This window comes from Balaenoptera physalus (assembly GCF_965194825.1).
Source record: "Balaenoptera physalus genome assembly, chromosome: 12".
NCBI lineage: Eukaryota > Metazoa > Chordata > Mammalia > Artiodactyla > Balaenopteridae > Balaenoptera > Balaenoptera physalus.
The window spans coordinates 58,975,925-58,991,922 of record NC_138897.1 but is presented as its reverse complement, the minus strand read 5'-3'; the positions used below and the strand labels follow the sequence as shown (position 1 = coordinate 58,991,922).

Here is a 15,998-nt window from a genome sequence, read left to right as displayed (position 1 = left end):
TCCTATCGCTGCTGTAACAAATTACCACACATTTAGTAGCTTAAAACACAACAAACAAAACAACAACAAAAAACCAAAAACAAACAAAAAACCAAGAAAACGCCAGAACACAAAATTATCATCTTAACAGTTCTGGCAGACAGAAGAAGTCCAAGAACAGTCCTAACCTTATGGTATTGGCAAGACTGCACTCTTTCTGGAGGCTCTAGGGAAGAATCCATTCCTTACCTTTCCCAGATTCTAGAGGCTGCCCGCGTTCCTTCTCTCATGGCCCCACTCCAGCAAAGGCATCACTCCAACCTCAGCTTCCATCCTTGCAACAACTCTTCTGACGCGGATCCTCTGCCTCCCTCTTTATAAAGACCCTTGTGGTTACATTGGCCTCACCTGGCTAACCCAGGATAATCTCATTTAACATCCCTAGAGTAATCATATCTGCAAAGTCCCTTTTGGCATATAAAGTAACATATTCACAGGTTTAGGAAATTAGGACACAGACATCTTTGTGGGAGCATTACACTGTCTACCACAAGTTTCCCCCACCCCAAAAAGAAAACCAGCGAATAGGCAGTACACTTTCTTATAGCATCTATAATTTTAATATTCCTCTATCTTTTCCCCTCTACGAAATCATAAACACTTGGAGGGAAAAATCCCAGCCTTAAGTAATTTGAAAACATGTATATTCATATTCAAATTATTTATATATAATATATATAAATATATAACATATATTCCCAAATCATATAGATATGGGAGGAGCAATTGCTCTGCTTCACGAGGTCTTCATCAAAGACCAACATTCTTTCCATAAAGTTCCTCTGCCAGCCCCTAAAGCAGATCTTCTCAAAGTTTAATGTGACATGAATCACCTGGGATCTTGTTAAAATGCAGATTCTAATTCAGTAGGTCTTGGATGAAGTCTAAGATACTAACAAGCTCTCAGGAAATCACTCTTTTGAGCAGCAAAGCAGTAAAGAACCTGTCTTTTTCTATTTGGTCGAAGATGGGTTGCAGACATATTTGGGTTTACAGCACACAGGAAGAATCTAATGGGGAAAAGTACAGGGCAGCAATTTTCTTTTAAGCAAGAGTAAGGGGAGGGATGTGCACAAACCACGTCCATTCACATTTCACTGGTGAAAACAATTATATAGCCAAGCTGCGTGGAAGTCTGGGAAATGTAGTCTCCATCAGGGCCAAGACCCAGCACGGAGAGTATCTGATATACTTGCTGAATAGTGGATTTTGGGTGTTGTTGATAGGAATTCAGAGCAGAAAGGAACTGAAGCAAATGGGAAGCAGTTGGGGGCAGGAAGGTTTTAGAGAGACAGAAAAAGCAAAACATCATAGCAATCAAATTCATTAATTCAACAATTATTTATTGTCGACTCATGGACCCTGCATTGCAGGAGCTCATAATCTATCAGAAAATGTAGGAAAAAATTATTAAAATAAGTAATAACTATGCATGTGGAGGACAGGAAGGAGGCTAGCTAGAATAGTGCAGAGGACACATGTGCAGGGCTGTGGCAATAGATAATGTAGGATGGGTGATATGGGACGCAATTAGAGAGAGCCTGCGTGCCAGGATAAAAGGTTTAGTCTTAGCTAAGCGGGGTTTTCTATCTTCTTAAAGTCTCTAGTCATCACAGACAAGAAGAGTAATACTGAAATTTCTTCCATGTAATCTCTTACTCCAAAGTGAAGATCTAACCTACATCAAGAATTCTTTTATAGGGATCCCTTTCAGTCAAGACAGAAAGACCACATTAATGTTCTCTACTTTTTTTTTTCCTACAATGAGAAAAAGGATAATTTGCATATCATGTAATTTGGAGCAACATTTTTGGAACACTGAAGCAGAAAATTTAAATGGAGAACTGGGTGGTAGTAGCAGAAATGTTGGTTTAAAATCTGCTCATGTGCTCTCAAGTGAGTTCTCAGTGCGACAGAATGCTCTGTCAAAAAAATAGCAGCGGTGTTGTTTTCCTACTGGCAACTCACCCGAGAGCCATAGCAACAAAACTAGAAATTTCTTTCCTCCTAGAAACCCACACACATTTTAACAAAAATTGGTGGTGGGTAGTGTGTTTGGGAGGAAAACAGGAGGGAAAAAATGCAGCCACTTCCCAAAGAAAGTCTTTTAATCACATGTATTTTGATTCCCAATTTACTTCTTATCCTCACATTCAGATTCCTTTGATTCCACAAAAAAGTTGACCATGTGTATGCTAAAATTTCTTATAGTAATTACTTCTATGTTATTTTTCACCATACACCTATTTATCAAATCCATTTTCTGGTTGTTATTCAGTTTTTCAAAGATTATAAAATTTGCCAAAATTTCCAGGTTTTCCCTATAGAGAACCAGCGCAACCAGCAGCTATAAGGAACATCTGTTGCTTTTGCCTCTTGCATTTTTGCGTAAGAGCAGCCTGATTTTCCCTTTGCAAACCAACCCTTCCTCCTCCTCTCTCAATGTACAAGGTTTGTGTGGGTCTGACCTCACATGTAACCAATCAGAACACTGCTTCCCTTGAAGCCAAGCAGGACCCTGCAAGGGCTTCCTGGGGACAGGTCCCCCACCACGTCCCCCACCTCTTATTTGTTAAAAAGCTTTAGCCTCCTAGGTCTTCCATGAGTTCCAAAGAGCAAATTTAATCAGAGAAGTGAGAAAATGCAGAAACACAGGAAAACAGCCACGCAAGACAAAATAATAATAATTTAGCTATAAAACAAAGTCAAGGACCTTTAGTTCCTCCTCAAGGGCTCTAGACAATATCCTGAGCCATATCCTTGATTTGTTTTGCAGATACTAAAACCCTCGCCAGGTGGAGGAAGTTAACTGCATGCCGACCCCAGACCAATTAGAACCAGAAGGTTGATGGAGATTCCCCAAACATCACCCTGTTACCTAACCATCAACCCATCAGAGAATTGTGCACAAGCCGATCACATACCCTGAGACTCTCTCCCTCACTTTGTCTTTAAAGTCCCTTTCCTGAAAGCCATCAGAAGTTTGGGGCTTTTGAGCATGACCTGCCCGTTCTCCTTGCTTGGCCCTGCAATAACTGTTGTACTTTCCTTCATTACAACCCTATGTCAGTAGATTGGCTTTGCTGTGTATGGGGCAAGGGGACCCAAGTTTGGTTTGGTAACACCCTCTGTCCACAGGAATAGGCTCAAGGATAGACATATAATGAAAGCAGTGAGATTTCCCCAGATCCTAGGAATGATTAGGCTTTTGGCTGAGATTGCTACACTTCTAGAATGTAAGCCTGGTGCTTCAGTGACTTGAGACTATGTAAGGAGGCCAACCCAGAGGAAACAGCTGGAGATACAAGGATGCTGACAACATCATTCGAGCCCCTGGATTCAAGCTCAGAGCCAACTTTTCTCCTAAACTTTATAATTACACGAGTCAATAAATTTCCTCTTCTTTAGTCAGTTTGAGTTGGGTTTTCCATTTGCAACCAAAAGATTCTGTATACAAAAGCATATGTTGTAAAGTGATATCCGAACATGAGTTCCATCTTTACATTTTTTCCTACACGTTTAAATGTTTTCTGTAATCATGTTCGTGTATTGAATAACATGTACTCTATTAAAAAGCACATCATTTTAATAACTCAGGTTTGAAAATGAAACTATATGTGGTAGAAGCAGCATTCAATTATGAGCTGGGAGACATGGGTTCTATCCTGTTTTGTGTCTAATTGCAATTTAGGACATGGACATGTTACAATTTCATCCCTGAGTATTGATACAATAAGTAGCTTGAGTTGGACTATCTCTAAAATCACTTCCAACATTAAAATTCTGTCACTCTAAGAAATATAGCTTGGAGGGGGAAAATGGAAAAGATTACATTAAATAGGCGGAAATAGATAAAAATCATACCACTTTTCTTTCAGTAAAATGGGGTATTGAGGTGCTCATGTGTTAAAACCTTGATTTGTTGGTCAAAGAAAAAGGAAATAATTGTGGTAGGAAACATTATTGTTCCCCCAATTTCCTGTCCTTCCCAATCATATGATTATGTATCCTCCTTTCCTTGATGGCAGGTTTGGCCTATGACTTACCTTGGCCATGAGATATGAATGAGAGTGACAGGTGTTGCATCTGGGCCAAAGCGTTAAGATTTAGCTCATGGGCCACCATGTTCTCTTTTCCTTTGCCATGATGGTCAGTGATGTTCCTGAGAGAGGCTGCTATGGAGTCCCAGAGTGAATAGGACGTGGAACAAAGCTGCAGCTGACCCATGGCGGACATGTCATGTGAGGGAGAAATAAACCTTTGTTTTTGTAAGCCCCTGAGATTTGGGGGATTGTTTGATATATAATCTAGCCTCTTCTGATAATGCTGTAATGGTGACTAAGCAAAATTTTTTGGAGCAACCTCCATACTGTTTTCTATAGTGGCTGTACTAATTTACATTCGCACAGTGTACAAAAGTTCCCTTTTCTCCACATCTTTGCCAACACTGATCTTTTTTTGTTTGTTTTGTTTTGTTTTGTTTTGATGTAAGGGATAAATAATGCTTTTTTTAAATTGAATGAAAGACTCTTTAAATTCTATAGTGCTTTACAATTTTCAAAAGTTTCATACACACACAGGTCAAAATGGCCATCATCAAAAAGTCTACAAACAATAAATGCTGGAGAGGGTGTGGAGAAAAGGGAACCCTCCCACACTGTTGGTGGGAATGTAAATTGGTACAGCCACTATGGAGAACAGTATGGAGGTTCCTTAAAAACTATTAAAAATAGAGCTACCATATGATCTAGCAATCCCACTCCTGGGCATATATCTGGAGAAAACCATAATTCGAAAAGATACAATGAACCCAATGTTCATTGCAGCACTATATACAGTAGCCAAGACATGGAAGCAACCTAAATGTCCATCGACAGATAAATGGATAAAGAAGTGGTATATATATACAATGGAATATTATTCAGCCATAAAAAAGAATGAAATAATGCTATTTGCAGCAACATGGATGGACCTAGAAATTATCATACGAAGTGAAGCCAGACAAAGACAAATATCATATGTATCACTCATACATGGAATCTAATTTTTAAAAAATAATACAAACGAACTTATTTACAAAAATTTACAAAACAGACTTAAAGATTTTGAAAACAAACTTATGGTTACCAAAGGGGAAACGTAGTGGGGAGGGATAAATAAGGAGCTTCAGATTAACATATACACACCCTACTATATATAAAATAGATAACCAATAAGGACCTACTGTATAGCACAGGGAACTCTACTCAATTTTCTGTAATAACTTATATGGGTAAAGAATCTGAAAAAGGGGGCTTCCCTGGTGGTGCAGTGGTTGAGAATCCGCCTACCAATGCAGGGGACACGGGTTCAAGCCCTGGTCTGGGAAGATCCCACATGCAACGGAGCAACTGGGCCCATGAGCCACAACTACTGGGCCTGCGCGTCTGGAGCCTGTGCTCCGCAATAAGAGAGGCCGCGATAGTGAGAGGCCCGCGCACCGCGATTAAGAGTGGCCCCCGCTCGCTGCAACTAGAGAAAGCCCTCGCACAGAAACGAAGACCCAACACAACCAAAAATAAATAAATTAATTAATTAATTAAAAAAAAAAAGAAAAGAATCTGAAAAAGAATGAATATATGTATATGTGTAACTGAGTCACTCTGCTGTACACCCAAAGCTAACACAACATTGTAAATCAACTATACTCCAATAAAATGGAGAAATCACACAGATGATTTTGTATAATCCCATAACCCTTTTTTTCCCCTTACTCCTATATTGCTCTTCCCCCCTTCCCTCTCCCCACTGGTAACCACTAGTTTGTTCTCTGTATCTGTGAGTCTGCTTCTGTTTTATTTACTAGTTTATTGTATTTTTTAGATTCCACAAATCTTTTGGGTTTTTGTTTTTTTGTTTTTTGATATGGCCAAACAGGTATGACATGATATCTCACTGTAATTTTAATTTCCCTGAGGATTAGTGATGTTGAGTATCTTTTCAAACACCTGTTGGCCATTTGTATATCGTCTTTGGAGAAATGTCTATTCAGGTCCTTTGCCCAACTTTAAATCAGGTTATCTGTTTTTGGTTTTTGCTATTGAGTTGTAGGATTTCCTTACATTTTTTGAATATTAACCCTTTATCAGATATATGGTTTGCGAATATTTTCTTTTATTCCACAGCTTGCCTTTCACTATGTTGTTTCCTTTCCTGTGCCGAAGTTTTAGTTTGATGTAATTCCATTTGCCTGTTTTTGCTTTTGTTGCCTGTGCTTTTGGTGTTATATCCAAGAAATCATTGCCAAGGCCAATGTCAAGAAGCTTTTACCCTATGTTGTCATCTAGGAGTTTGAGTTTTAGTTCTTACACTTGAGACTTTAATCCGAGTTGATTTTTGTGTAAGTTGAGGGTCCATTTTCATTCTTTTGTATGTGGGTATCCAGTTTTCCCAACACCATTTATTGACATGACAATCCTTTCCCCATTGTGTAAATGTTAAAGTCAAAACAATGAAACTTCAAGAAGCTAACGCAGAATTATCTTCACGACCCTGGGAATAGGAGAGAGTTCTTAAATAGAATACAAAAAGCACTAACTATAAAGGAGATCAATAAATTTGACTTCGCTAAAATTAAGACTTTTGCTCATTAAACAATACCATAGAGTAATAAAGTGTAGTAGCACAGTATATTATGTCCTTCACAACTAACAAATTTTTAAAGACATTGTCTTTATTCATCCTACTAGCTGCTAGTAGCTGTGTTTTCTTTCTGAGCAGAAAGAACTGTAGAAGTGCTGGAATACCAAAAATAAAAATTAAAAAGCTCAAACCAGCAACCCAGTAAGAATCAACAAACTAATTTATGTAAATACCAAATTTAGTTATTATAAAACTTCTAGTGATATGAAAAAAACACATACTTTATCAATTAGAGTTTGACTGCCATGTTTAAATTATTTCACTTATTGATATTTCTTTAAACGAAGGATGGACAGATTATTTTAAGCTGAAACCCCAAATAATGACAAGTGACCCATCGTTGTTTTGAACTTGTGAATCATGACAACGGCTGTTTTCTTTCTAGCCCATAATCCCTGACCTCAACCCAAGCTCTCAGGAGTGGTGGGTGGGCAGGCTTGAGGCTGAATCTCATTCTACACTCTGTGTCTTCCTGTAATCAAGAGGATAGAAAGCTAAAAGCTCCATTTCCCAGACTTCCTTACAGCTAGAATTCTGAATGTGATGTATTTTGGTTGAGCAGATGCACCTATAGAAGGCAGAGGTGAGATGGAGGGTATGCTAGTGCCAGCAGATAGGGAGGCTCATGAAAAGGATTTTTCTGAGGTATTACTGACAGAGACCCCAGTGTTCAGACACAAGGTTCCTAAATGGTAAGAGAATGAAACACAGCATCTAACGTGGTGTGGAATGTAGCAGGCATGGCAAAGTACTGCAGAGAACCAGCAGTGGTGTGACTTCCTGATCATGACACTATCCTGATACTCGCCACGTTGGTATACTTTGGGATTGAGTGGTTTCCTGAACTTAGAATAGAAGCAGCTCTCTTGGGGACGTCCCTGGCGGTCCAGTGGTTAAGACTTCGCCTTCCAATGCAGGTGGTATGGGTTCGATCCCTGGTCAGGGAGCTAAGATCCCATATACCTCACGGCCAAAACACCAAAACATAAAACAGAAGCAATACTGTAACAAATTCAATAAAGACTTTAAAAATAGTCCACATGAAAAAAAAAAAAAAAAGCAGCAGCTCTCTTGGTTGACCTGGTTTTGCAATGTGGCATTTGAAGTCATTCCTTGAAGTTCTGTCAGTTCTCAACAATTTTATGCTCAAGTTAATATTTTGTTAAAAAAAAAAAAGTACTCTCTTGCTCAAATAAATAGAATTAACTCTGTTCTCTGAACTTTACTGGACCTTAATACATTAGACCTTAATACATTAAGGTAATGGTGATGGTTCTGAGGCGGTAGTAAGGACACTGTCCAGAACTGTGAAGGGTCTGAGGTTTCACCCTACTTGCAAGCTACAAGTTAGCCTGCCACAATTTCATGGATCCTGGGTCAGAGCCAAATGACTTTATACTTACAGCACAGCAAGCAGCATGAGCTTCACATTCTCATCAGTTCCCCTTGTCCTCCGAGTCCCACAGGGGCGATGCAAAGTGGTCCAGGTGGGTGCTGAGCATGCAGTGAGTTTGCATCACAGCTGAGGAGCCCAAAGCTTAGGGTACCTGAATCTTTTATAATGAGCTCAAGCAAATCTGTCCAACTTTTGCCCTGGAGAGAGACACTATCTTTATTATACAACAGCAAACAAACCTGCCTTCCTCTCTATGGAGACACAATGTCTTCCACGGCTGTTCACTATACACATCTCCTTGGCAAAGACAGTGTAGAACAAACAAAGGCTGTCAGAGCTTCTGCACTCAAGATGTGAGAAACATAAGAGACGCATGGAGAGCTGTTTCCAAAAGACATTAGCCAACTTTTCATTTCAACTGTAGCCACTCCTATTTTAGAGCCCAAACCAGGTTTTATCTTTTAAAAATTCACTTTAGTCATGAAATTTAACAAACATTTGTATGCAGTCAGGGACTAATTTACAGCATGGCTTCCATTCATCTCAGTCATGAGAAAATACCATAGCAGTCATTATTAAAGGTATCCATCCATAAATTACTTTTATTTCTCATTAAATGAGCACAGAGTCATTAGCATATTAATAACAGATATGTTTATTATTACATATCCATCAGTGCGGCTTTTAATACCACTTGAAACATGCATATCATCCTAGAGACGAATCAGTTTTCCAGTGCTTCTTATTTGATAGACATTACTGCAAAGCCATTATAAATTACTGAGGAGGTATTTGGTTAAAAAGATAAACAATAAATCATACTGCCCATATGAATCAACCCTTGTTATTGAACAAGAGTTTAACAGTATTTATCTGGTAATTCCTATGTTAACTGGAAAACATCACAGATGTATTGCCATAATTTTCTTTTATACTGGTGCAACCTTCTACATATTTTGCAGAGTTTTATGAAGTCATTCATTATTTTAGCAGGTAGTTTGATGCAAAGATTGTATTCAATTTATGAAAGTCCACCAAACCTCTAAATATTTTAAATTAAGCCAATTATCAACGAAAAACCCCCAACACACATAATTTTTTGAAAATACGTTTTTTGAAATTTTTATATTTAGTCATGGCAGTAAAATAATTCTCTCAAATTAAGGCACTAAAAGGGCAATGCAACTCCCATCAAAAGTGTTCTAAGAATAATTTACATTTCAAACAGTGCATACATTTCTTATATGTTTGTTAACTTAATGTCTTTATCACTTAAAACCACAAAGAAACATATTATATAATTACAGAAATGATGTACCCCACAAAATGCTTTTAAACTTGGTTCTTTTGTACAGTTAGTTCCTAATGTCTCTAGTAGTAAAATAACTCAATATGGCTTGGCAAAAATGCATAGATTAAATGTAATTTTTTTTTTGCCTTCTCCCATTCCCCAATCTACAAACTTGCTGAAACACATACAGTATTTTGTAAAGCATAATGTAAGATATTTATTTTCCATCAAGTCCACCACAGGCAATCAACAGTAAGGCTTTTAAATTCTACAGTGAGGGCACTGAAGTCAAGTGATGTCACTGCTTTCTTAAAATAGTTTTGTATAGTCTTGCAAGAGCATAAAAACTGAAGTTATTAAAAAAAACTTTCAGTTGTCTCATTTTGAGATATTTTCTTTACTCCTTCCATGAGCTGATCTTGATAGTGACGGCCATTCCACTTGAAAGTGAAAGTCTCTTCCTCTCACTCGTATGAGGAAAACTGTGTTCTATCATGATTGACAGGCGTTTTCTTAGAAATTCAAAAAGGCAGCACCTTTTTAAAAAAATATATCTAGCTAAGCTTTCCCTCAATTGTACTTGCATTACATAGTAATAATTAATCTAATCTACCTGTAGGCAAACCCGCAATAAAAAACAAAACAAAACAAAACAAAAAAACAATCCTCAGTGTGCTTTTGTGCCAAAGCAAGGACAGAATAACAGCAATCTTAACCCTGAAGCCTGTGATATTTGTGTCAAAGGAACAGCCTGTCTGCTCTGCATGGTAAAAGATGCCTGGTTTATCAGCTAGCATCCCACACAATTCCACAAGGCACTAGGTCACATGGTTAACTGTTGAGGGAAAAAAATAAAAAAATTAAGAAATGTACTCAGTTTAAAAATTCAGAAAACAAAAATTGGAAGGAAAGGTACATATACATTATATACAATAGTTAACTAATACACAAAATTTGGAAAACAGGAAAAACACACTATTATCTCCTTTTTGCTTCTACTTTGTTTCAAACACTTTTCTCCCCCCACAAAGCTATAAAAAATTTTAAGTATTTTAGATTCAGCTTTTATCCTATACAGTAGAGGGACAATACAGGATTCTACAGAAAGAAGTCCAGAGTGAGGTGATAATGCACTGGAATAGTATGGTAGCTGAGGAATACAGAAGGAGGAATGGATATGAGTCATTTCAAAGAATTAGACTTGGTTATTGATAATATGGAATGAAGAAATGGGATAAATTAAATATGGCTTTAAGCCTGCTTGGAAGACTTGGGTGACATCAGCAGAGAGGCAAATCAGTGTTAGGTCTCAGCTTCTAGATTCAAATGTCCCTCTTAATATAAGGATTACACCCTAGGGAAAGTTGGTATTTGGTATAGGAGAAAAAACATAGGCTTCAGAAATGGATAAAAGTGGGTTCCAACCTGACTATGCTACTAGTTGGCTGTGTGATCTTGTGCAAGTTGCTTAATTTCTCTGAGCCCCATTTTTTCATGTGTTAAATGAGAACTTAATGAGTTATCATAACCACTCCTCAGGAAAGGGTTTATGTCCTGTAATTGCTTGTTTTACCATATAAATATTTTTGAAAAAATTCCATCAAAACGGGTTAAACAACCCTCTCCCAAAAAGAAGAAAAAAAGGATACTTAACTGGGAAGTTGATTTGTAACACTGATAATACCAAATAATTTTGATTAAAAAAAAAAATCTATGCCAACATAGTTAAAAATAAAATGAGCAAAGTTTTACATGAATCTATTTACATTAAAAAGGGGTAAACAACAGTTGTTTAAAACATTAAGGGCTAAATATGTACCACAACCAATGACAATAAAACCTGACATTGAACTAAATTAATATGACATTTATAAACATTCTTAGTTTCTAACAGGAATCAGTTAAACTAATTTGTAAAGTCATTTCAAGTCATATATAAATGCCCAGCTACAAACGATGCCCTTTATGGGGAAAAGAACAACTGGACTTTGGATTTTAATAGATATTATCCAATCACGTACTCACAGTTAAAAAGGTTAACATTTCAATCCTTACCTAGTTTTTCCAGATGTATTTTTGACCACTTTCCGGAAAGACTGATTTGCAGTGGATCTTGTAGAAAGTGTTCGAGGCGACGCACGAACAAAACCAGATGGTGGATTCTTAGGAATCTTCTTTACTAAATGAGTTACCCATTTTTTTTGTTCATCCTGAGAACATGCTAGTAGCAGCATATCTCTTGCTGATGTTACATCATAACTTACTATTTTAAGAAAAAAGAGCACAATTAAAGTCACATAATACTTAAAAGAGCCTTATCAAATGTTCTTACAATTTAAAAAGATTTACTATGCTTAATTAAGCTTGGACAATATCTTTTCTTCTTAATTCAATTAAGTCGGAAAATTTAAAGAGAAAATATTAGTCATAAACTAGTAAGAAAAATAAAGTAAAATCAGAAATACGCATGTGGCTCCACCAGTGCCAAAATATTACGTCTTATTATCTCTTTTCAACTTGGTATAGGAAGTGCCACACCTGAAGAAGTTATTTCATTGGGATTTAAGTCTCTAATTTGTTACATGTTATAAAAATAATTTTCATGCCTTACCTTTACATGGAGAAATTAAGTCCTCTTTCTTATCTAAGTGATCTCTGTGGCACTTAACGTGGCACCTTCGACATTCCAGGGCAGGGGGTGGTTTAAAAACATGCCAGAGAGGTTTGGCACAGGCCTCACAGTTGGCGGGAAAGTGGTAGAGGGTAGGAATGAACTCATGACCTTTGTGGTTTTGAAAATTAGTTTTCTCAGCTTGTTGTACTGGTTCCATCTCTACGTCTTTTCTACATTCACCTTCATTTGCGTATAGTATCTACATTTAGGAATGGTAAACAGAAGATTAAAAAAAAGGTCTTAATCTATACATACAAGTTTCAAATGTATAAAAGTACTGGTGTATTTACATTTACTTCACAAATACACTTAGTACTTAGGTAAAGAATCTTCTAAAATTATACTTTCAGATTTTTACCTGGAATATTTTAGGAATTTCTTCAGTTTCAGCTCTGTACACATCTCCTTGGGTTACAGGACGAACATGAAACAATTTACTAAAATGAAAAGAAATATGATGTAGGCCATTATAAAAACTCATTTATAGCAAAAGACAGATATTTCGTTGAAGAGAACACAGTGGTGGCAAATAAGCATAGGAAAAGATTAGTCATTAGAGAAATGCAAATTAAAATCACAGTAAGTATCACTATACTCCTATCAGAATTTTTAAAATAAAAATAGTAATAACACCAAATGCTGGTGATGATGCAGAGAAACTAGATCACTCATACAACTGTGGTAGAAATGTAAAACTGCGGAGTCACTCTGGAAGAGAGTATGGCAATTTCTTACAAATCTATATATATAAAAACCTGTACATGAATGTTCACAGCAGCTTTATTTTTAATAGGCCAAAATTGGAAAAAACTTAAATGAATGGTTAAACAAACTGTGATATAGTCATACGATGGAACACTACTCAACCACAAAAAGAAAAAAACTACATCTTGGATGGACTTCAAGGGAATTACACTGAATGAAAAAAGCATATCAAATGTTACATACTATTTGATTCCATTTACATAACATCCTTGAAGTGACAAAATTATACAGATGGAGAACAGATTAGTGGTTGCCAAAGATTAGAGAGGAGTACAGAAAGGGTGCTTCCTATGGCTATAAAAGGGCAATGAAGGATCCCTGTGATGGAACTATTCTATATTTTAACTTGGTGGTGGTCATATGAATCTATACATGTGGTAAAGGCATGCAGGCTGGAAAGGAAGAAGTAAAACTATTATTATTTGAAGATGACATTACTGTATATGTAGAAAAGCCCTGTGGAATCCACACACATACACAAAATCTCTAAAGCTAACAATGAATAGCAAGATGAAGATTCAAGGTTGATATATATAAATAAAGAGTGTTGAAATAACCAGATATCCACATGAACAAAACAAAACAACCCCCGACCCCCCGGAAAAAAATTAACCCCAACCACTACTACTTTTTTTTTTCTTTTTTGGCCACGCTGCGAGGCAGGCGAGATCTTAGTTCCCCAACAAGGGATCAAACCCGTGCGCCCTGCAGTGGAAGCGCAGTCTTAACCACTGAACCGTCAGAAGACCCTCAACCACTACTTCTTACCAAACATAAAAAGAAACGAGATCAATCAGAACTTAAAAATAAAACCTAGAAGAAAACATAGAATACCTTCACAATCTTTGGGCAGGCAAAAATGTCTTGGACAGACTACACAAAAGGCAATAACCCTTTTCAAACAGTGATACATTGGTTTCCATTAAAAGACACCATAAAGAAAATGAATTGGCAAACCACAGATTGGGAAATATTTGCACTACATATTCCTGACATAAAATTTGAATCCAGAATATATACAGAACTTCTGTAAACCAACCTTAAAGATAAGCAGCCCAATTAAAAAATGAGCAAAAGACTTGGAGACACTTAAGAGATACAAATGGCCAATAAATACATGGAAAGATTCTTGCCATCATTAGCCATAAGGAAAATATAAACTACAACAAAATAGCATTTCACATCCATTAGAACAGCTAAAAGTCAGACTGACAACACCAAATGTTGGTGAAGACGTGAAGCAACTGAAACTCAAATATTGCTGGTGAGTATAAACAGTATAACCTTTTTTGAGAACTGTTTGGTAGATTTATTTACACAGATTTACTATATGATCCAGGATTCCACTCCTAGGTATTTTACCCATGAGAAATGAAAATTTAAGTCCACAAAAAAGAATGTTCAAAGCAGTCTTATTTAAAATAGCTCTCCTAGAAGCAACTCAAATGCCCATTAACAAAAGAATGGATAAACAAACTGAGATATATTCATTCAATGGAATATTACTCAGCAATAAAAAGAACAATCAATACACACAGCAAAACACTATGCCGAGTGAGGGAAGCCAGGCAAGAAAGAGTACATACTATAAAATTCGATTAGTATGAAGTTCTAGAATAGGCAAAACTAAATCTCAGTGATAGAATTCAGATAATCTTTTTTTTCCCCTTGAGGAGGCACAAGTGAGCTTTTTAGGGTGATAGAAATGTTCTTTAACTTGTACTGGGTTTGATTATGCGGGTGCTTACAATTGTCAAAAGTCACTGAACTGAACACTTAAGATGTATGTATTTTATTGTATGAAAATTACATCTCAATAAAAAGGTAAAACAACAACAACAACAAACTCTCATCAACGTAAAAAGTATTTAAGTTAGTTGAAAGATGTCTTTCTTATTAATGTTTATGTATTATTCCAGTTAAGCTGATTATTTAAATTTTCACAACTAATGCCTTTTTTTAAAATTGAGAAATAAAATATCAGTACTCTCTGGTACTTGCTCAATTTTTTTAACATTTTAACTATAATCAGCTCCACAATGTTTAATTACAAAGGAATGGCAAACTTCATTTTAAGTTTATATTTCTCTGTCGCACCCACCACACTTCACTCTGAATTTATATTTTATTGCATATACTTTACCTTTCCTGCTACTAGTCTGTAAGCTCCTCAAATATGAAACTGTCTTACTCATTTTACACAACCTACAACACCTATGATAATACAGGCAACAGTGCCTAAGAAATGGTTTTAGAATGAATACAAGGGAAAAAACCTAAGCTTATTACAGACCTCTTTGACCTATTATTAAAAAAAGAAAAGATACATTTTATTTCCTTCTTAACAATGACCACATAATCATATACTTTGAGATGTTCTGTGAACATAAAACCAATAAACACTTGAAATTTAAAAAAAAATTGTCTTTAGAATACATCGATCAGGTATGCAAAATTTCCCCTCTCATATTTTGATAAAGTAAGATTTAATTTAGTTATTATTTAAATTTGTTAAGAAAAAAGTTAATAATGTTTAAATAACAAAATATAAACTAAATGGTAAGTCTAAAAATAATTGATTATCGTAGGTTAACACTCAACAGTCTTAAAATTCAATAAAAGGCAACTTACTCAATGTCCAATACCATAGATGGATTGGATTGTTCCTTATCTTGTTCATCATTATAGAACAAAATTTTTTTGCTGCTTACCACAACGTACTGAAATGAGAAAAAAGGGGGAAGAGATAAGAGCAGTATTAACTTGGTTTAAAGTGATAAGCATAATACTTGCCATTTATGTCTAGATCATATTGTATTAATCTAAAAACAATGCCAATAATAGAGCAGTTAATACAAGTTGTATGCTTTAAAAGTAAAATATATAACAAAATATCAATTAGAAAAACTGAGGCATATTGTATACCTGTTTCTTCCAGCCGTATCTTTTGATATTTCCTCTATTTGGTATTGAAAGCCAACCTTCAATTCTTGATTCTGGAAGAAAAAAAAAATATAGTATTCAGCTTTAAATTGTGACAAAAGGAAAAGCTATTACAAGTTGTCTGACAGCATGCAGCAACAGGCATTCGAACACAGCTAAATGAATAAGTGCTATAATTTGCTCTTTCATGCTTCAATCACACAAATCAA

The 15,998-nt window shown here is 36.1% G+C and overlaps 1 protein-coding gene across 1 annotated transcript in view; it reads right to left on the bottom strand.

The window, feature by feature from the left end:
* Positions 1-8,747: 8,747 nt before the first annotated feature.
* ROCK1 (Rho associated coiled-coil containing protein kinase 1) overlaps positions 8,748-15,998 on the bottom strand; it is a 143,893-nt gene continuing 136,642 nt past the window's right edge. The window contains 6 exon segments of the mRNA XM_082418593.1: positions 8,748-10,242; positions 11,463-11,670; positions 12,019-12,280; positions 12,440-12,518; positions 15,478-15,566; positions 15,772-15,842. Of these exon segments, the coding sequence (XP_082274719.1) occupies positions 10,239-10,242; positions 11,463-11,670; positions 12,019-12,280; positions 12,440-12,518; positions 15,478-15,566; positions 15,772-15,842 (713 nt within the window). The 3' untranslated portion in view covers positions 8,748-10,238.